Below are 20,668 nucleotides of genomic sequence, written 5' to 3' on the forward strand. Positions count from 1 at the left end.
TTACAATGATAGATGATCAAATTTATTTCAGTATTTATTTGGTCATTACATAACAGTACTGTAAAATGCTTGCATTTAAATGTTTCCTGATGCAAATAAGTGCTGACAAAAAAAAGGGAAAATACAATTTACATCCCTACTAATAGTAATTTCATTTTAAATCACTGCTGTGCCAACTAACAGCTGCTATACTGTTTCTACATGTGAGGTGTTATAGAGAAACGGGTAGGTGGATCCTCTGATAATTTTTTTTATAATGTCTGACTCCTCTGAAACTTTAACAACTAGTGTTTTTGAAGGTTAAAGTTCAGGTTTACTTACACAGAGGAGCACTAGTACAAGGCATCATCGTCTAAATTAAAAAAAAAAAAAAATCTATAACAAGTTTTCTTTTTGAGAAAAGTTACAAGACAGATCTCTAAATAAATGCAATTTAATTTTTTGTTAATTACACTACATACATTTATAAAGACCACCACTGATTATAATTTAACCATATGTGTGAAAAAGGGAACAGCAACAAAATTCCAAACCCAGATTGTAGCCGTTTACCTGCTAACTGTACAGTTTCTTTCCTAAATGATTATCTAGACAGCTCCCTAGCAAGCATTAGTCCTGTCACAAGTAAATCGAAAAAAGGTAGACTACACTGCAACACCATATTTACAGTATATTATTTATATATTTATATTATGTATATATTTATATCACACTGGCTGAAATTATGACAAGATAAATTCATGAGCATCATTAGTGCAAGGCATGAGTTAGACAGACCTGTAAAAAAAAGGTTATTGACCAGGAGGATTCTATGTGAATGTGTGTGTGTGTGTGTGTGTGAATGTATCTAAACGTAACAATATACAGTGAGAATAAGAAAAAACACAAATGTTTGTGCAATGTAGGCGTGGGCGACGAGTAACAGACTGTGTGTGCTGATCTAGAATGATGTTTAAGTCAGAAAGGAGTTCAGGTGTTGTGTGTCGTTGTGCAAACATGTGTTTGCACATGCACGTACTTATTTGAATGTGACTGTGTCAACAGGTTAAATTAATAACCAGCCAGCCCAGGCCCAAATTGAATATACTGACACACAAGTGTATCTAAAGCACTTTCTATTCAAGAGAAGAAGTCAAATATAATCATGTAGAACCCTTACATATTGCAACACCCCACTCACTAATATCACCTTTGCTTTTTACATGGTGCAAACCCAGCAGTGGTCCAGCAACACTGACTGGGTGGTAAAGGTGGTTTTCTAAACTAAATCATCCAATGTAGAAACCCAAGAAACCCCAGTTTGACCTATAGGAGGGGGTCTACACAAGATTTATGAAAGGATGAAACACTACACACATCAGGGATGGACATATGGTCACTGATGTGTACCTCAGAGGCCTCTGCGCCTTACTGTGGAGAAAGCTGGGTGGAGAGGGGGTATTTTGCTGTGCTGCACTGGTCCTTGCAGACACTCAACTCAAAGAGCAAATACTGCAAAACATTGCACAATGCCACTATGGACAGCTACAAGCAGGCATAGCCCCAGAATGGAGCCCACAGGTAGAAAAAGAGAATTTACACTAATGCTAATTTGAGTTTAATGTGGAAGGGAAAGGGCATGATAGTAGAGGGCAGGCAGACAGGGAGTTTAAAAGGACTTTAGTCTATATTTTTTATATTAAACTTTAAGATAAAAGGGTCCCAGTGACAGAGGGATGCAGAGTTTGTGATTCCGCTCTCTCTCTCTCTCTACCTTCCGCCTTTCCTCTTTCTCAGATTTACAAGAGTCCTCATCTTAGACTTTTTGTGCTAATGGAGACATAAGATGAAATGATTTTTGATTCTCTATTCAGGCCCATGTACTGCAAGTATACGGGTATGTGCATCCATATTTCAACAAAATTATAGTAAACAATAATCAATAAAGTTATCAAAACAGGAAAAAAAAGAAGACTGGTATTTAAAAAAAAAAAAAGTAGTAAAGTCTTAAGCTATTCCAGAAAAGGGAAGCAATCACTTCCTCAGAACAGACCTCTATATCAACATCTTGGTGCAAAGATGATAGAAGGGAGGTTGTATTTATGTATCAATAATCTGAACTACCAATAACAACTGATAGATGGATTAAGCTAGATGGCAGAAAGTAAGACAGAGTGGTTAAGAGGCTTCACCAGGTAGCAGCAGAACCACAATGGAGGAAACAAGGCAGAGCCACGAAGAAAATCAGTGTGATGGCACTGACTTTGCTACTGGAAGAAAAAGGATGGATGGGGGCATCTTTTTTGTTTCAAACAATAGGTGACACATTAAATTAGTAGCTGCAGTGGCATCTGGGGCATTGGCCACATTAGTTACTAGTATATAGGTCTGGGAAGAGTGTGTTCTTTATGTTAGTTAGCGCAGCATGGAGCCTTGGCTGGCTGGGCAGCTTCTGTCAGGTCCACGCCCCGATTTCGCCCACTGTTGGCTCCTGGAGCTTGAGGCTCATTTTTTGGCAATCTCTTTGCTGAAAGGAAAAAAGGAAGAATCAAAACAAACAAAAACAAGAGAAACTGCAAGTTTTCATTTTTTTAAGGGAGTGGAAGCTACAATTAAAATAACAATCAAAATCATCTCAATAATTTTAAGTGCTTCATACAAAAACAAACACTACCAATAAAAAGTTGCCTGATTATTAATATGTAAAAAAAAAAAAACACGTCAAAAGTTACTCACCAATAGCCATAAATATCTCATTCACATTCATAGAGGTCTTGGCTGATGTCTCCATGAAAAGTAAGCTGTTGTCATCTGCATAGGACTGGGCGTCCTGTTAGAGCAAACAGCATGAATATTCAATACATCCATGCATATGCATGCAGGTACAGGACAAAGGCAATTAGAGGTTATAAGAAGAATGAATTTCATGGCAGCTGAGACTCAAATATTTCTAAAGTTTGTTCCAGATATAATCGCATTAAACAAAAACAGAGGAATGCAAAAAAAAAAAAAAAAAAAAAAAAAAAACCAACACTGACCTGAAAGTCGACAGCTCTCTTGCTGGCTAGGTCAGCTTTGTTGCCTGACAGAGCGATGACTATATTAGGGCTAGCTTGTCTTTGTAGCTCCTTCACCCAGTTCTTCGCCCGTGCAAAGGATTCCTACACACAAACACAGAAAAGTGCCACTCACATCATACTTCATGCTGTAACTTGTTCATCTATTCTAGTTAAATCCTGCAGGCCTGAATACATGCCAGTATCATCAATCCAACTTGAAGTTAGACATTTGTTTTAAAAACAGCATTAACAACTTAGTGACTGATAAACATGCCTCGTTTGTGATGTCGTAGACCACAATGGCAGCTTGTGCTCCTCTGTAATACATGGGAGCCAAACTGTGGTAACGCTCTTGACCGGCAGTGTCCCAGATTTCAAACTTCACCGTTGTGTCATCTAGACACACTGTCTGGGTGAGAAAAGCCGCTGGGGATAGGATGAAGTGAGGGGGTGAGTCAGCAACACATGATTAGTAGCCACACCAAACCATACTCTTTCCATTGCCATGTAAACAAAACAAGTCAAAAATAAACCAAAAAGGTTTTGTGTCAATATCCTTACTTAAATATTTACATATTTTCTTAATAATAAAGTCAGATCCAAATAGGCTTTTGCAATCAAAACACAAAACCCGCTTTCATCCATGAAAAAGTGACAGCTTTTAGAAACAGACGATAGTGCTTACCTCCTATTGTGCTTTCCTGGAATTCATGGAACTGGCCCTTGACGAAGCGAAGCACTAAGCTGGACTTCCCAACAGCTGACTCTCCTAACAGCACCAGCTTAAACTGACAGATCTTATTCCCTGAGTTGGGTCCATTGGGTCTTGTAGCTCCTCCTCGATTGGCCATGACCTGATCAGATCCTCTGGTATCCTGTATGCCAAACTTCACTATCTGGACTCCTGCTGCAGAAAGGAAGAGGACAAAGATGTTTTTTTTGAAACGTAATAAACACATCATTACTTCTCAAGATTTTTAAAGCTTAGGGAGATCCAAACAAAACATTTCCCCAAACTTTTCAAAGCAGTATACCAAAATACCAGCAACAACCATTTGTTAAAATGAAGAGTTTACCAAGATTTAGTCTTATTTTTACATAAAGAGTGACTCTACACAGATCAAAAAAAGAGCAATGGGTTGTTTTTCTAACATGACACACTTCTCTCACAAGCAGCAAGAAATCTGCTGACAATAATCATTTTGCGTGGGCAGTTACAGATAAAGTCATTTCAAAGATATTTCAAAGGCCATGAAAGATAAAGCATAACAGCTTAACACTGCAGAACATGCTACATTATTCTAGATAAAATCTAATATCTGTATGTGCATTTTAAGAATTTTAAAGAACTGTTACAAAGCTTTGCTCTTCAGATTCTGTTTAAAAATAAGTGCATGGTTTGTCTGCAGATGCAAGTAAAATGTAATTTCAGTCCAATGCCAGGGGAAGCAGAATAAGAAAAATCCTTCCAAAACATAAAAATGTAACTCATTAAAACTGAATTGAGACTGAAAAAATAAACGGCCTTTACAACTGAAAAAAGGAATACAAAATAGTGTCCTCATTCTGTTAGTATTAAATTCTGTCCTTTTTGCTGCTGAAACCAACCTTAACGAGCTGCTAATACCAGCCAAGTGCATTCAAAGCAGGCACAAAATGATCCATCTCACACATGAAAAACAAACCCTGTAGTATAATTGCTCTACATTGTGTATTTGAAAAGGTGACTACAGCCACAGAAATATCTTTCGTTAGTTTGTAAGTGATTTTATTTTTATTCAGCCATTTGCTGTTTGGATATTGTTTTTGGAGCCAGAAACTAACAAAACTGGAGAAGAAGGTGGAGCTCAGGTGACACATGAAACCTGTCTGGATTAAAATACTTCCCTGTCAAAAGTCTGATATGCATCTACTTGTGAACATGTAATGCTCTAATCATAAGAAGTGAATTAAGCTACGACGTGAAGCAGTTGTCAGCGGTGTTGTACTTTGAGGTACTTTTCCCATCAACTTCACCTTTAACAACTTAATCTATCTTTGCAGTCGATGAGCTCCACTTTCTGTGATTGTGTATTAATAAACAAGGTAAAAACAAGCAAACAGAAGTGTCTCTGCACATTAACAGACTTAGGGATTAGATGCACCACACCAGTGTGAAGAACGAACTGTGTCTGTATGTGCTGTCAGTCTTTGGCTTTAAAAAAAAAAAAAAAAAAAAAAAATATATATATATATATATATATATATATATATATATATATATATATATACATACATATATATTATCTTTAACACACCACAAACATTGTCACTGTGTCCATGTCCAACTGAGAGGTAGGATGCACAATCTGCATCTGTGCATGAGAACATAACTCCAGTACTGAGGGTGGTAAATAAAGCAGTGTTTGCTTTGTTATTACTGGTGATGCCATACAGAGCGACTCTGATGGTTATTACGGTCGTCATTCAAACCGAATGTTTTTCACCTCACGAAGACATGCTGTAGTGATAAGTGCTGCTTGTTGTGAAAAGATGATGATAGATCAGAGAAGTGTGTGCGGGAGTTGTTTACTTTATTGGTATGTTCCTTCTTGTACGCTCATTTGCTAAATGCTGGACAGCCACCCAGAACACACACACCTACTGACTCTGCAGTAACTGATATAACATGCTGAAAAAAATCATTGACTAGGTTCAATTGTGCCAGTGATCCAATGATGGATGCCCATCAGTGCTCCAGACAGGGCCCTAACACAAACATGTTTAGGTGTTGGTATGGTGCTGCATTTCTACAAATACTTTGTATAGTACCCCTTTATATTAATGTAAAATTATTTTGTTAGAAGGTATTGATGATTTGTTTTGTATATAATGACAGAGTTTCTTATCTGATGATCTAAATTTTCCATTGCTACAATAAATAACAGCTTGCCAAGGGTTTAGTACAGACCCCCCACCCCCCCCCCCCCCCCCCCCCCCCCCCCACCCCCAATTCATATCCACAGTAACAGAAAGCAAAAGTTGTCTTTTAGTGATCCACAAAGAGAGAAGAAGAAAAGATCCACCCACATTACTCAAGTTTGTTTCTACAGCAAGAGCTGCTGTATGAATGCATACCAGTCATTGCTTACTAACTACTTATTTAGGATTGCATTGTGAACTATAAAACAGATGCCTGTTGTCAGGAAATAACAATAGTCTGTGTGACTTTACAGGGAGAATGTGGTCCGGAGAACAAGTTGTGGAATCCCATCACTGAATACAAGCACAACTTTGATTGTGCACTTCCCTCCGAACTCCTTACCTATGCTAATGCAATCAAGTGTAATAAGTACCTTTGTTAACTACATTCCTGTTTTAATAATATTGTCCTCTGAGAAGTGTTGCTCTATGGAGATTATAATCTCCAAGGTAAATTCTATGGCAGGTTTCTTATATAATGATTACAGCAAAATCCACAATCACAGTAATCTGGGACAATATTTAGAGCACAATTATTTTCAACTGAAAACAGCAACAACACAAAGAAATCTCTGGGGTTTGTTGGTGGAGGTGGTGGTTGAAAATGAGAAGCACTCTGGGGCAAGTGTTTTTGACCATGTTCCAACACCTGGTCCTGTTTGACCACAGCCGCTGCCTGGGGAGGGTCACAGAGGACCCAGGAAGGGGCCGGGAAAGAGTCCTTCACAATCCCGATAAAAGGATGAGGAGAGGGGAAACTTATGAATATATACACATGAAAAGAGTAAGGAAAAGGAGAGCTAGTTGGTGTTATCTTTAAACATGATAAAACCGGTTCAGAATTTATTAACAGAAGGTAAGGAGCCCTGTTTGTTTTTTTCCCAGTGTGTGCGAAAGAAAAACTAAGCGAAATAAAAACAGCATTCCCTGAGTTGACAACAAATCATTATATTACCACAAGTGCAATAAATGCCTCTCCATGAGTGTTAATCCATCTAAAACAATGATGGGTTGAATTCCGTGCAGAACACATTAAAGTCAGACCAAAACATATTTTGTTTTTAACTCACTATACCAAAGCCTGGCGACAGTTGTTTAACACGTAAGAAGCTCCGCTGAAAATACTTTTATTTCAAAGGCAACTTAATTGTCACTGTTCTAAACAAACCACACAGCTTTCATTTTTACAGAAACAACATACAGTTTATAATTTACAGCTCTGTTCAGTATGTTGTACTTGTCTATCTTTTAATCCTCCCCACTTCTTCAAATTCAGGTTCTTGGGAACCAGGAGCCTATCCCAGTGAGAGGCAGGGTACACCCTGGACAGTTTGCCAGTCCACTGAAGGGCTAAATCATTTTATGAAAATTTATACTGTATTACAGCAAAGTTTTTTCTTTTTTTTTTTCCGTTCATATTCTTAGTTGCTATCTCAGGGCTTTATCTATAACCAGAGAACTGTTACCCTGATTTGTACTTTTCAATCTGATAGTTTTGGGGATCATGAGTGGTGAATTAAATGTTAGGTTAGTCTTTATTACATCACACCACTGATTTATCAACTTTTAAAAATCAGAGATCACGCTAATACATTGTGCACAACTTTAGCTATACAAATAAAAACAAACTTAAGTGATAAAATATTACCTTAAGTGTGTAACCTGACGATGTGTGTATAGACTCTTCATTTACGTTATAAACTATTAAAATTATTACCAATAAGCAGTGGTACAGACAGTCACATCACAAGGACGTGTAACAGCTAGTTGTTATGAAAGCTTTTCACTGTTAAGGAAAGAAAAATTTTGCTTTTTTTCTGGCACTTTGGGTATTCATGCTCATCAAATGTTTATATTACAAGAACCAACATAACAGACTGGATCAGCTGCAAAGGACATGAATGATTGTTGGACTGCATTTGTTTCGAGTTACTCACAGACAAACCTGCAAAAAGTTTTATTAAAACACAAATGATATTCATTTTCTCCCAATAGCAGCACAGGAAGGAAACAAAACATGAAACCCAGCTGAGCATGATAACTAACATGGGTCTATGTCTTTTTTGCTAGATAAAGTTAGTTATTCTATAGTTTCTTTCCAGTTTAATTGTATTTTTAGAGATTGTGCTCAGTAACCAGTCGGGCTTTATTTTATCTACTTTAATGAGAGCAAGTCCTTCTGGCATATGTTATTAGTTATTCTATTTTCACAGTTTTGTTGTAACCAGGCAGTTTTATTTTAAGTAATGATAAATTATAAAATGATGGTAAATTCTGCCACTTGTACATCTTTATTCGACACGCAAAGCTCATAAATGCCAGCTTCATTTTGAAGCATCACTAAAAAAATTATTTTACAAAAATGTATAAGGAACAGTAGCGAGTACAGTCGGTGTTGGCAAAGAGTTTTCACACGGACTGTCTATAAACACTGCACGACTGTGATGCTCACGTGTTACTTGGATTTTAATTTCATCAGTTGACGATAAACATAATTGCACGTGTTAGCAGTAGCCATGAGTCTGTTTTAATTTGAGGGAGACGCCATTTCCCAATTTATTTTTATTCAGTAGCTCGTTAGCTGAGATGCTAACAACTAACCTTTGCTTTATAACTCACCAGTAAAATTAGCTCCCAGTCACAACAAGAAAAACACAAGGACAATGACTAGATTAAGTAAATGTAACTGCTTTTAAAACAAATTGGCCAAAAAATAAAGTCTGGTTGCTAGTTCTACTTCGCCTGTTACTTAAAAGGGAGTAGCCAAAGCCTAAATTCACTAACATTAGCTTGTTAGCACTTGCTAGCATTCCACCCACCCATTTAGCTGGCAACCAAACAAGTACGCCTGTCGTTCTACTTGCTAAACCAGATTCATTAGCCGCTTGCTGATGGCACAACATCACCACATAAGAGAAGCAGTTAAACTCGGCAGGATGTGACAAAGGCCTTTATCTATATTCCCCTAGTTATCATCACAGACATTAGCTGGAGTCAGCTAGCGACACCACTGGCTAACGAAGTCACTGATGACATCTGAACAAACGTTAGCGTTAGTCACTCAGGTAGATGAAAACAACTTGCTAAGTACCCTACCTGAAAGCCTGACGATGTGGTGACCTTTCAATACCACAGAGGCGGTATTTTACTACGAAACCCGGGGCACTGTGATGGGGTGGTTGAAGGGTCAAGAAAATAATTTCAACAATCCCGTCACGTCTCCTCCTTTCTTTCTTCTCGCAACTTCCCCTTAGAACCAAAACACAAACAAGCTCTTCCGCTCTCCGTGCCACGTCATTCAGCACGTCGATCCCGCGAGATTAGCTCCGCTCACCACAGTGACACCCATATTTACATTTATAGATACAATCGGTCACCTTTGGACACTCACATTTGTCAAGTTGTTTAATCAAATACGTTTTAGTTAAAATAATCATTTTATTGTAAAATGTTTTTATTTTAAACCCGTTATCCCCCTCATCCTCAAATTCAAGTTTAAAATGAACACATATGTTACATGGATTTATTAAACAACTAAAATAACAAACAAATAACAAAAAGTCACGTTCAGATATTTTTTAGCCTATCTCAAGCTTTTCTATGGCATAACACACACAGATGCTTTGTATTAAAATATTATTTTAATTTTTATCTGTTCTCTTCAGGGGTTGCCACCATCTAAACAAATCCTCTTAAAAAAGAGAGAAAGTAAGAACCAATAAAACAAAAAACTTCACATCCCCTTTCATTACATTCACAAACCTTTTTGGTCTTCTTTTATCCCCGCTGTGTGGTAGTTCAAGCCTCAGGATCCTTCTACCAATATTCACTATCCCTGCTCCTCATTCATTCACTCATTCTTGATCCTATTCATCCTTGTCAAATCCAAAGAAAATCTTAGCATTTTATTCTCTGATATCCCCTGTTCTACTTCCTGTCTTCTCCTGTGGACCACTACCATACATCACTGGTCTAACCACTGTATTGTACATTTTCCTTTTATTGTTGCTGACACCCTTTTGTCACATATCAGACCTGGCACTTTTCTCCACATGGCCTAACCTGCTTGTACGTTGTTTTTACCACTTTTCCACGCTCTCTGTTGCTCTGCACTGTTGACCCTAAGTACTTAAAATCCAGTCCTCCACCCTCTTTATCTCTGCTTCCTGTAACCCCGTAGATCTTGATTCTCACATATTTACACACATACATTCTGTTTGCTGCAGCTAATCTTCACCCCTCTCCTTTCCAGGACATACCCCCACCTCTCTAGATTTTCCTTCGTCTGCTTCATGTTTTTACTATAGATTACAATATCATGTTTGGTATAGAAACTATAAGATAGCATTTTGCTCTGTGTCCATAAATAGACATCAACATGTATTTTGACCTTACAGTGAGGACAAGCTTTTCTTGGCATGGTTGTTGAAAGTAACATTTTTTTTAATTTCTTACAAACACTTTCTTGACTTGAATCTGATTAAACTTAAATCCAGTTTTGATCCCCATTACAGATGTCCACATTAGCTGCCCTTTTAATCATATGGGCTGAGGAAATGTTTATTCAGGTGAAAGTACACTTGTGGGCGTCGTGAGAATTGACATGTAGTACACAAATTCGCCAACAGGGGTCGATGTAGCTTCACATTTGGTTTTCAGCCTGACGAGGAAGAAGTCGTCCACCTCTCGTTTCTTCCGGACGGCCATTGCACCACGTTTTATTCTAAACTTTTGCAATTTACTGGTTGCGATGTTTCATATTTTACAAGAGTGACATCGTGTAACATATATAGTCAGATTAATGTAGCTCATAGAGACTCACTGAGCAAACTAAGCGGCAGCATTCAGTCATGGAGGAGGTGGAGACACCAGAGGAGCTACTGATAAAGCAGCACCGCAAAGAGAAGAAGGACCTGCAGGGTAGCTACTTTTACCTGCTCCCATTTGCGTGTGTCATTGCAGTTTAACCTAAAGCGTCAGCAAACTTGCATTGTCACATTTTATTTGATATTTGGTGGTGCTAGCCAGCTGTAGCTGCGAACAGTCCAGGTAGTGCTATTTCAAAGAGGTCGAGAAATTGTTTCCCATCAAAGATGAAAGTGTGTAGCATCTCTCTCTGGCTTAAAACTGTCAGGGATTTAGTTGTTAATCCCACAGTGTTGTATGTAATAAAATAAGCTACAGCTTGTTTAAAGAGAAACACTTTGTGGCCAATGCCTTTTCCACAAACTATTTGTGCATTCAAATGTTATCTAACACATTAAACAGGTGCATACAATTCATGGGAGGATTAGAGGCCCAGAAACCCAGTGTATCAGAAGGGACATGGTCCAGGCCCTCTCTTTACAATAGTTATTAACATTATTTTTGGTAATTAAACTACTAAAAACAAATGCAAAAAATAAAACTATTACAAAATGACAATAACAGCTGCCAACTAGGTGCCAAGACAATAACAAATAAAATTATACAAAGCTGACTAAAATAGAACCACAAAATGCTCTCAAAGAGATGTAAATTACTAACAAAGTGACGGAATGGTCACAAAATGGTAGTGCAAGCTAAGACTTGAAACAACTGAAAATATAGAAACGCAACACACACACCACCACCAACAACCCTGCCATCAGAATGAGAGGGGCATAGAAAGATAGATTTATTTTTTACACCATTTTACTTAAATATTTACAGTTTTCGATCTGATGCCCAGGGCCATGTGCTGTATACTGTATTGTTTGCTGGTTTTGTTTTGTCACTCAGTCTGCTTCTGTGCTGTACCATCAGCTAAAATCCAGAGTATGAAGAATGCTGTCCCCAAAAATGACAAGAAAAGAAGGAAACAGTTGACAGAAGAGATTACAAAGCTGGAGGCAGACCTCACTCAGAAACACGATGAGGAATTACAGCAGCTCAAATCTACTACTGACACAAAGGTAACAGCTTGTCAAGTGGCCTGAATGTTCAGATATAACTAAGTCATGGCTCCTTCATAAGCTGTGAGTGTGATCATCTGAAACATGATTCAACATGATTGGATTCTGTCTTTGCACAACAGTATCCTGGTTGTATCACACAAAGTATTAGCACTGAGGCAGAGATTTGAATGTGTTGAAAAGGTGATTTGTAATACATTATGACACAGAGCCACCTGTGCTTTCATCTGATATTTTGTGTTATAATGTATGCTTACAGTTCATGACCTCAAGTCACTGTATCATACCAAGTTAACCATTGCTGCTGTTACTCCATCATGCAAGGTGGAGGAGGTGGTAAATGGAGTGGAGACAATGAAGGTGGATGGTAGAGAAGAAGAAGAAGAAGAGGTCAAGCAACCACGAGTAACCAAAGCACAGAAGAGAAGGGTGAGATACAGTTTAAAAATGCATAGTCATTAACATCAGTTCAACTGTCATATAATTCATGTACAATGATGCACAGAACATGTAAAAAATCCAGCAGCCTTATTTTATTATGATATAAAAACTTCACCACTTGAGATAACATTGCAAATTTTCCACTTGTCTGTCAGTTATAATTGTTATTGATATTTTTTATTTGAATGATGTTCTGCAGGACAAGAAAGCTGCTCAGGAGAAGGAGAGAGAGGTCCGGATAGCAGAGGCTGAAGTGTTAAACTTGCAGGGCGTCAGGCACCAGGAGGGTTTGAAGCTGGCTCAGAAACTCGCCCAGCAAAAGCTGCAAATTAAGGAGATCCCATCTGACGGTCACTGCATGTACCGTGCTGTTGAAGATCAGCTGGCACAGAGATCAAAGGTGCATATTTTACTAGAGTATAGTTATAATTTGAATTACTAAACAGTGATGTGATAAGTAAAAGAGAACTTGCAACACTCCTTTGTACTTCCACTATTTGGAATTACTGCAGCTGGTTTTGCAAGAAATGAAACACCTCTGACTCATTTTTAAGCAAATTTATAATATTTATGCACAGAGAATACACAAACTATTCCGTTCTATTTCAGTCTGGGTTAACCATGACTGTGAAGGAACTGAGGTCCCGCATTGCTGAACACATGAGAAGCCATGCCGATGACTTCCTGCCTTTCCTCACCAACTCTACCACTGGTGAAATGTTCACATCAGGTGAAACTCTTTGTTGTTGTCATACCTGCAAATATTCTTAAAAACAGAAAGGTTACCATGCACAGTTTGATGGAGATTGCAGGTGTTTACTGTGGGGTTTTCTTAACTTCCAGATGAGTTTGAGAAATACTGCAGGGATGTGGAGCACACAGCAGCTTGGGGAGGACAGCTGGAAGTGAGTTTATATGAAATAGTTACGGTATGCATTTTCACTTTGATGCATTTGCTAATACGTTTCAACATTTCTTTGTTTTCGTCTCATAGCTTCAAGCTTTGACCCAGGTCCTCCATTTGCCAATAGAAGTGATCCAGGCTGAATCTCCTACTATAAAAATAGGCGTGGAACATGACAGTGAACCTATCACTCTTGTGTAAGAACATTTCTTTAAACTTAAAGTTTCTGTAGCTGTACAGTATCAAAGAACAACTGATAAATTTATATCCAGACAAGGTAATATGACTGATGGTCAGCAAAAGGGTTTATGATATAAGGTGTAGATGTTTCTTTTTTATGTAAATGAAGCCTTTAAAACAGTCTGAACAAGAGACTCTTCTCTTAGAGCATATCTTGCACCAGTTAGGCATCAGGAAACTGATATTCAAACAGTGAACTGTTTTCATTCATATGTGACAGTAAGGATTCGTTTTACATTTAAATACATGCAAATTAATAGAACCTTTATCTGTTAATCAACTGTGTAACCAATTTCTCAGTTCCCTTGGGTAATACAACTTTGTTTTGTTATTGTTGCAGATATATGCGTCATGCCTATGGTCTAGGAGAGCACTACAATAGTGTGGAGCAGCTCAAGGATCCAGTCAGTGTTGACGACAGCTGAGAGAGACTGTGCAGCTTTTATGTGACATAAATAAATGTGTTCTTAGCTCCAACATAAAGCACTATTAAAGATCAGCTCATATGGAGGGAGACATTGTTAAGCCTGGGGGTGCAGTAAATATTTTTAAAACTAAACCACATGTGTAGGAGAGACCTGCAAGTTGGTTAATAATGCTGATTACTTATGTCATCCAGAATTACAGCATGGTTAATTAAAATTTGATGTGTTCTTAGAACCAATCAAGAATTTGTTTGACTTGTAAATCATATCAGTTTTACATAATGCATATATGATGTATAATGGCTTACATATGGGCTTTATTCAGACCTGAAACCTCAGAGATGTGAAGTCCTGTTGTCTGTTAGGATTTTTTGTCTTTTTCTTTTTGTTTTCCTTAAATAAAAAAAGAAACCAAAAGCACAACTTTTTTTTTAGTTTAAAGGTGCTCAAAACTGTTTGTATCCCCAGATGTGTTTGACACGAGTTGCATCCAGAACTACACATAAAACAGCTCTTAAACCATCAGCCCTACAATAAATTAGGTATTTAGATTTACCAAGGAATTTTTATTTAAACTGGAAAATTAACCGGGGTGACTTTATTTTTCAAAGAACCACCCAAAAACCTTCTGAATGTTAAGTTACCAGAATTTTTTTTATCTTTTCGATTCAGTGGTGTTTCTACTGAGAATTTGACGAAGCAGTCTTAAACTGCCAATTGATTTAACTTGAATGTTTATAGACTTTATTCTTAGTGCAATACCATTTTATTTCTATATCACTTTAAAAACGACATGAATCTGATCAAAGTGCTGTACAATAAAAGTAAGGACAAAAGAAGTGAAGACATAAAGGTCATGACTTTCAGGCCATGTAACAGACAGAGATGAGAAACATGAGGAAAAAAAGACAAAAAGATGAATCAAAACAAAAAAATAAAAATAAAGATGTGCAATGAAGCCTTACTTTTCTTGTTTTTAAAAATTTTACATGATAAATAATCACATGGTGAGATTAAAATATAAAAACGGCTTTATATACAAATGGGTCATTAACTACGGCTGAACTTACACAGACTGCAGTTTGGTCCCATGAGCGCTTCAAGATGCGTATCCTGGCTGTGCCGTGGATAAAGGTGGAGATGATACGCTGTAGAATAAAATTGTATTTGCATAACTCCCAATAGAGTTTGTAAAGCAAATTTCCACCTGCTGTGGCATCATATAAAAATACGTTACACCTACAGAGCGAGTGATACATTGGGTGAATTGGCCAGGTGAGTCTGATGTGTTATTAACCAAAATATAACCTTGATTTTTTAAAAAAAATACAAGTAATTATTATATTACAAAAAAAAGAGTAAATTTAGCTGTAGTAAATTTTCATTATTAAAGACCATATTTAGCAGGTTGATCTGGAAATCACAAGTGACTCGGACATTTATTGGAGTGATTCTTGTTGGGAAGACCAGGAATAGAATTAGATGTCTTGACTACGACTTGTTCTTAAATTATTGAAATGGTTGAAAAATGGTTTAATTTTCCCTTGAGGGAAATGATAACATTTAAATCTTTATTAGGTATTTAACTTAAATCACGAAACGCTTTATACTTCACCAAAAGTCATTTAAAAATCTGACAAAAACATTACTGTAGTTTTATTATTGTATCTTAATAAACAGAACAGCAGAAAACAATACATCCTGATTTTTGTTTGGATGTGTTGGCTTTCAGATGTTCGTAAGAGTACTCCTGAGTGTTCAAAGGATTTGTTCTTAGCTAACGACAAATCCAAGATATGAAGATTTTATATTATATTTTTATATATTTTATATGAAAGTAATTCAAAATATTGTTTTATGTATTTGTCTATGTATTTCCTCATTTGTTATCCTTATTCTTTTCCAGATTTTTTTTTTTTTTTTGGCACTCTTATCATTCCATATGAGTGATAACACTCAGTGAAGCCAGGAGCTAATTTAACGCTACTTGCAGCTTTCAGGCAAAAAATGTCAACAGCAAGTCATGCTGCATCCACTGTACCTCAGAAATGGAAACTTATAGTTCTTCAAGCCATGGTAACCAAAAAGGAACCCTGTCTCTCTCTAGCTATATCCATCTCTTTAGATTTGCTTTCTCTTTCTGGCTCTCGCACTTTAAATACCCTAGGCCTGTATGGACAGGTAATCAGCTGATCCCAGTTTTACTGTTAATCAACCAGAGGCAGTGTAGGTCAGGTGTTTGTGAAATTCAGGATGGGGGACTATAGCATTAATTATCAAAGTTATGCTGATGATTCACAACTTTATGTGTCTCTGTCACCAGACGACTGCAGTCCAATAGACTTATTGTGTCAGTGTCTGGAGCAAATAAACACCTGGATGAAGGAGAATTTTCTAAAATTAAATGGAGACAAAACTGAGATTATTCTGTTTGGTAGCAAAGAGAAGAGGGTCAGCATTGGCAAACACCTGGAGACTCGGGCTCTTAAAATCACCGACCAAGTTCGTAACCTTGGAGTGTTGATAGACTCAGACCTGACTTTCAGCAGCCACATCAAAGCTTTTTACCAACTCAGAAACATCAACAGAATTAAAAGTTTAGTTTCCCAGAAAGACCAAGAGAAACTCATCCATGCATTCATCTCCAGTAGGCTGGATTACTGTAATGGTCTTTTAACAGGACTTTCTAAAAAGAGCATTAAACATCTGCAGCTCATCCAAAACACTGCTGCTAGAGTTTTAAGAGCTCTTAGATCCAAAGACTTTGGTCAACTTGTCCAAACCAGAGTCCAGACTAAACATGGAGAAGCAGCATTTAGCTGTTTTGCTGCAAACAAGTGGAACAAACTGCCAGTGGAGATTAAACTTTCACCAAATGTAGACATTTTTAAATCCAGGTTAAAAACGTTTCTTTTCTCATGCACCTATGCATGAAATCTGCATGTTAACCTTTTTTTTTAAAACTTGTCTTTCTTTTAATCATTTTAATGTAATTTATTATTTTATTGTGATTATGTGTTGATGCCTTTTACTATTTCTAAATATCTGTAATGCCTTTGTTTTATGTAAAGCACTTTGAATTTTCCTGTACATGAAATGTGTTATACAAATAAACTGCCTTGCCTTGTATTGCTGCGTTTCTTTAGTTACACTGGCACTGACAGATTTATTGATTATTCGAGACAGTCAAAGTAGTGATATGATAAGTGTTTTTTTTGTTTTGTTTTTTTTTTTGTTACTTTTTTACCAGAATGAGTGGCGGGAGCACAGGATTCTACCAGGTTGAACTTTCTTTTGGGAGTCTGTATCAGACCTTTGAGACACAGCTAAGCTAAGCTTGAACGTTAGCCTGCCCCCGAGCAGGCTAGTTCTGGTACATAAGTAACCATGGTTACTCAGCATTCACATAAGCCACGTTGATGGAACAGAACTCTGGCTTAAATGGGCAAGATTTATCAAGATAAGCCCGGCTTTCTCTTAATCCAGCTTCGTGGAATACCTCCCAGGTCTTTCTGAGAACAGTGATGGTAAATTTTCTTTATGTTCACCAAGATGATCACCTGAGTCAGGTAATCAGGAGGGAACTAAGGTTTAGATGGCTCCCTGGATGGCCTCATTTCATCTTCCAGGATCTTCAGGCAGGTCATCTTGGACCATCAGAACATGCTTCCCCTCAGTTTCTGAAACATTTCTTTCATAATATTCCTTTAACAGAGTGGCAAGTGGGGAAGAGTGAGAGAGAGCCAGAGGAAGACCTTTGAATGTCTGACAACACCCCTTCAGGAGTTTCACCCAAGGAAACCTTAAATCTCTGCGGACAATTTACAAAGCACTCAGACTTCAGACTTGTTGCATCAAAATATGTTTATTGGATGAATTTAAATGTAAAAAAAGAGGATTTAAAATATTAAAAGAAAAGCCAAAACCAAGTTAAAATGCAGCTTAGACTCACCAGTTGTGGGGCAGGCTAATAAAACAACGCGTCTCAAGAATCAGCCCACAACAACGTGCGAATTGGAAGCTAACTTCAGCAATGGTCACCTAAAACCAAGGTCAGAGTGGAAGCTCTACCACTTTTTTCTAGTTTAGATTTACCTTGAGAGGTTCAACACGGTGTAACTTTACCTTACTCTAAATTTGCTTCTGGGGTGTTCCAGATTGTAGGAACTGTGTTCTTGACGACATGAAGAACATGATGGTCTTCACTCAGCTGTGTCTGACCCTGTGCTGGATGCTCTCTGTGGACTCCATGAGGGTGAGTGCAATGATTCATCCTTCATTCCATGTTTGAACCTGTGACTGAGGAAGAGAAAACAGAGATATCGTATGGTTGTTATTATAAAGTTAACATCCAGTAAGTGCACTAGTAAGTGGTCACCTCCATTTGCATCTACATGTGATAACTGGAATATGGCGACACAAAGTGTTTCCACAGACATTTCTTTACAATTTTCATCAATTTTGATTTATTCTTTAATAATGTTTCTAAACAGACGTCAGCAACACCAAACAGCAATAACTGTCTCTCTTCTTTTTTTTAAAATTTTGTTTATAGATCCCTCATAGTCCCGGGCTCCCATTAGACATGGCTGACCAATCACTTGATGACATGTACGATGGCTGCTACAACAAAGCATCAGTGGACAAGATAAAAAGGCAGTACTCTAAAGAGCTGACAAGTGGAGTATATGCACAGGCCTGGAAAAAAGCTAAAAAGTGTGCTGTTCAGAAGTTTAACATAAGGAGCAAGGAGGACATGGCTCTTACCAAAGATCACATGCAAGCAATCTGTGTGTACACAGCTAATGATGTGTATTCAGAGTTTAATACAGCAGTCAGAGAACAAAGGAAAAATTATACTAAGTCATTCCAGTTCCATATTTTACATTTCCTGTTGACAACAGCCATTAGAATCTTGAATCCTAAACGCCGCTGTCACATCACCTACAGACGAACTAAAGCTGCATTTAATGGAAAACTCAACCAAAAAATTCGTTTAGGTTCCTTTGCATCCAGCTCTTACAGAACAGACCTGACCCTCTTTGGTAGAGAAACCTGCTTTAGGATTACCACCTGCTATGGTGGATATTTGAAAAGATATTCAGTCTTAAATGACAACGAGCAAGAAGTGCTCATCCCACCGTATGAGATTTTCACTATTAAAGACATAGTTAGACCACCACGTGTAATTAAAGGGCTGGAAGACTGTAAAACTGTCTATGTGTTGGCGAGTGCAGGACGTAAAAGTAATCTGAACTGCAGCTTATTTCAACAGCATCCAGAAAAAGTTCCGGAAAAAAAATGGTAAAAACATTTTCAGCTGTTGTTTCAAGGGATGAAATTGCTTGTCACCACAGTCAAGATAATATCAAATGCAAGCAATAATAAATAAATAAAAAAAACAGTGGCTATGGTTTCCAGCTTTATGCTTAGTCTTCATTGGATTTCTTGTAATCTCATGTTGTTGATACAGGATAGTTGAAGAATTTAATGGAAAATTGATATATATATATCTTGTCTTTCTTTTCTGTTCCTCCTCATATGCAACTCACTCAACTTCTTTGTGCCTTTTTTTCTACATTCATGTGTAGAAATGACTCCCAGCAGCTGTAATGTTTGTCTTGACGGAGCTGCTGGGCTGCTTTCTGTAATGGACCATTTATTGCAAGAAATAAACGTGTAAAAAGGCATCTTTGCTGTTTCTCTGTTATTCTGGATTTACTGCAGAATGTGATTTTTCTTCAGTCGAACTAAAAAAAGCCAGATGTCAACTTTATGGATTCTTGACAGCTGTGTCACTCCCAATACACAAAGACCCGACCCACAACCCACAGGGCCCAAAGACCTATTACCATGTCATTAATGACAGGTTAGAGTGGTATGAGTAGGATTAAAAAGCTTGCAGGACAGATTGATGAACTAAGCATGTTTTTCAATAGGTTTAAATATCCCACTCTCATAGGAAAACACACACACACAAAAACAATTACAAAACTTTAGTGTATTGATTTGTGTCCTCATTTTTAATGTTTTTTTTTCAGTGAAAACAAAGCCTCATTGCATTTGGTCATACAGCTAAAAAACAACAGTGTTATTACATTTTAAAAAATGAAATATTGACTTTTACAGGCCAGTGGAGCTACAACATGACTGAAAATGAAGAGTTGAGTCTCCATCTAGACCACTTCTGTTTTCAATAACTTTAAAATTTCATTATGTAATAAATCTGCTGTTTTCTTTTTCTTTTTTTTTTGCTTTCACCTGCTGTTTTACACATAAAAAGGTTGGGAATTAAAACATATATTATTTATATTAGTTAAAATATGCTAGATGTGCAAACTAAATATTGTTTATTGTTGGTGGTACAAAAAAACATAAATGTTTTGTTCTCATCAGCACAAATTCCAATTTTTCTGTTTCATGACTATTTTAATGCTGTGTTGTTAAACCAGGCAGGCTCAGTTCAGGATGATACTCAACAGAACCAAACAGGAAGATGTGGAAGAGTTAAATGGTGAAGATGAGAGAATATAGGACCTCCAAGATGAAAGAATTGTAGAGGGAGATCAAACTTTTTCAAGGCCTTTGGTCATGTACAATCATGACTGCAGCAATGACACACCAGACATGATTATATTCAAGTCCATGTACTTGAATTACTGAAATACATATAAGCAGAAAGATCGGTGGTGATGGAAGAAAAGGAAATGTTAAGTTTTTGTTTAT

General features: G+C 37.3%; 4 protein-coding genes across 5 annotated transcripts in view; 3 read left to right on the plus strand and 1 right to left on the minus strand.

Moving 5' to 3' along the window:
- Positions 1 to 8: 8 nt before the first annotated feature.
- Positions 9 to 9,271, minus strand: rab5aa (RAB5A, member RAS oncogene family, a). Of its 2 annotated transcripts, none has more exons than XM_042011588.1 (6): positions 9,096 to 9,271; positions 3,724 to 3,942; positions 3,313 to 3,464; positions 3,018 to 3,140; positions 2,716 to 2,809; positions 9 to 2,506 (listed from the first exon to the last, which is right to left on the minus strand). In XM_042011588.1, the coding sequence occupies exons 2-6, from the start codon at positions 3,887 to 3,889 to the stop codon at positions 2,391 to 2,393; spliced, it is 651 nt and encodes a 216-aa protein (XP_041867522.1). In that variant the 5' UTR covers positions 3,890 to 3,942; positions 9,096 to 9,271; the 3' UTR covers positions 9 to 2,390. The 2 variants fall into 2 exon arrangements, with proteins under 2 accessions (XP_041867522.1, XP_041867521.1); XM_042011587.1 differs by having other exon boundaries at positions 3,724 to 3,945; positions 9,096 to 9,270.
- Positions 9,272 to 10,662: 1,391 nt separating this feature from the next.
- otud6b (OTU deubiquitinase 6B) lies at positions 10,663 to 14,889 on the plus strand. The gene is made up of 8 exons (XM_041967334.1): positions 10,663 to 10,919; positions 11,784 to 11,932; positions 12,257 to 12,361; positions 12,573 to 12,773; positions 12,983 to 13,103; positions 13,217 to 13,278; positions 13,368 to 13,474; positions 13,858 to 14,889. The coding sequence occupies exons 1-8, from the start codon at positions 10,850 to 10,852 to the stop codon at positions 13,940 to 13,942; spliced, it is 900 nt and encodes a 299-aa protein (XP_041823268.1). The 5' UTR covers positions 10,663 to 10,849; the 3' UTR covers positions 13,943 to 14,889.
- A 2,597-nt stretch (positions 14,890 to 17,486) lies between these two features.
- LOC121628111 (NAD(P)(+)--arginine ADP-ribosyltransferase 2-like) overlaps positions 17,487 to 20,668 on the plus strand; it is a 44,011-nt gene continuing 40,829 nt past the window's right edge. Inside the window, exon 1 of the mRNA XM_041967021.1 lies at positions 17,487 to 17,994. The gene's annotated coding sequence lies outside the window, so the exon portion shown is untranslated. The remainder of the gene's footprint in view (positions 17,995 to 20,668) is intronic.
- On the plus strand, positions 18,043 to 19,626 carry LOC121628110 (GPI-linked NAD(P)(+)--arginine ADP-ribosyltransferase 1-like). The gene is made up of 2 exons (XM_041967019.1): positions 18,043 to 18,197; positions 18,498 to 19,626. The coding sequence occupies exons 1-2, from the start codon at positions 18,126 to 18,128 to the stop codon at positions 19,248 to 19,250; spliced, it is 825 nt and encodes a 274-aa protein (XP_041822953.1). The 5' UTR covers positions 18,043 to 18,125; the 3' UTR covers positions 19,251 to 19,626.

The sequence above is a fragment of the Melanotaenia boesemani genome, chromosome 17, assembly GCF_017639745.1.
Source record: "Melanotaenia boesemani isolate fMelBoe1 chromosome 17, fMelBoe1.pri, whole genome shotgun sequence".
In the NCBI taxonomy this organism is placed as follows: Eukaryota; Metazoa; Chordata; class Actinopteri; order Atheriniformes; family Melanotaeniidae; genus Melanotaenia; species Melanotaenia boesemani.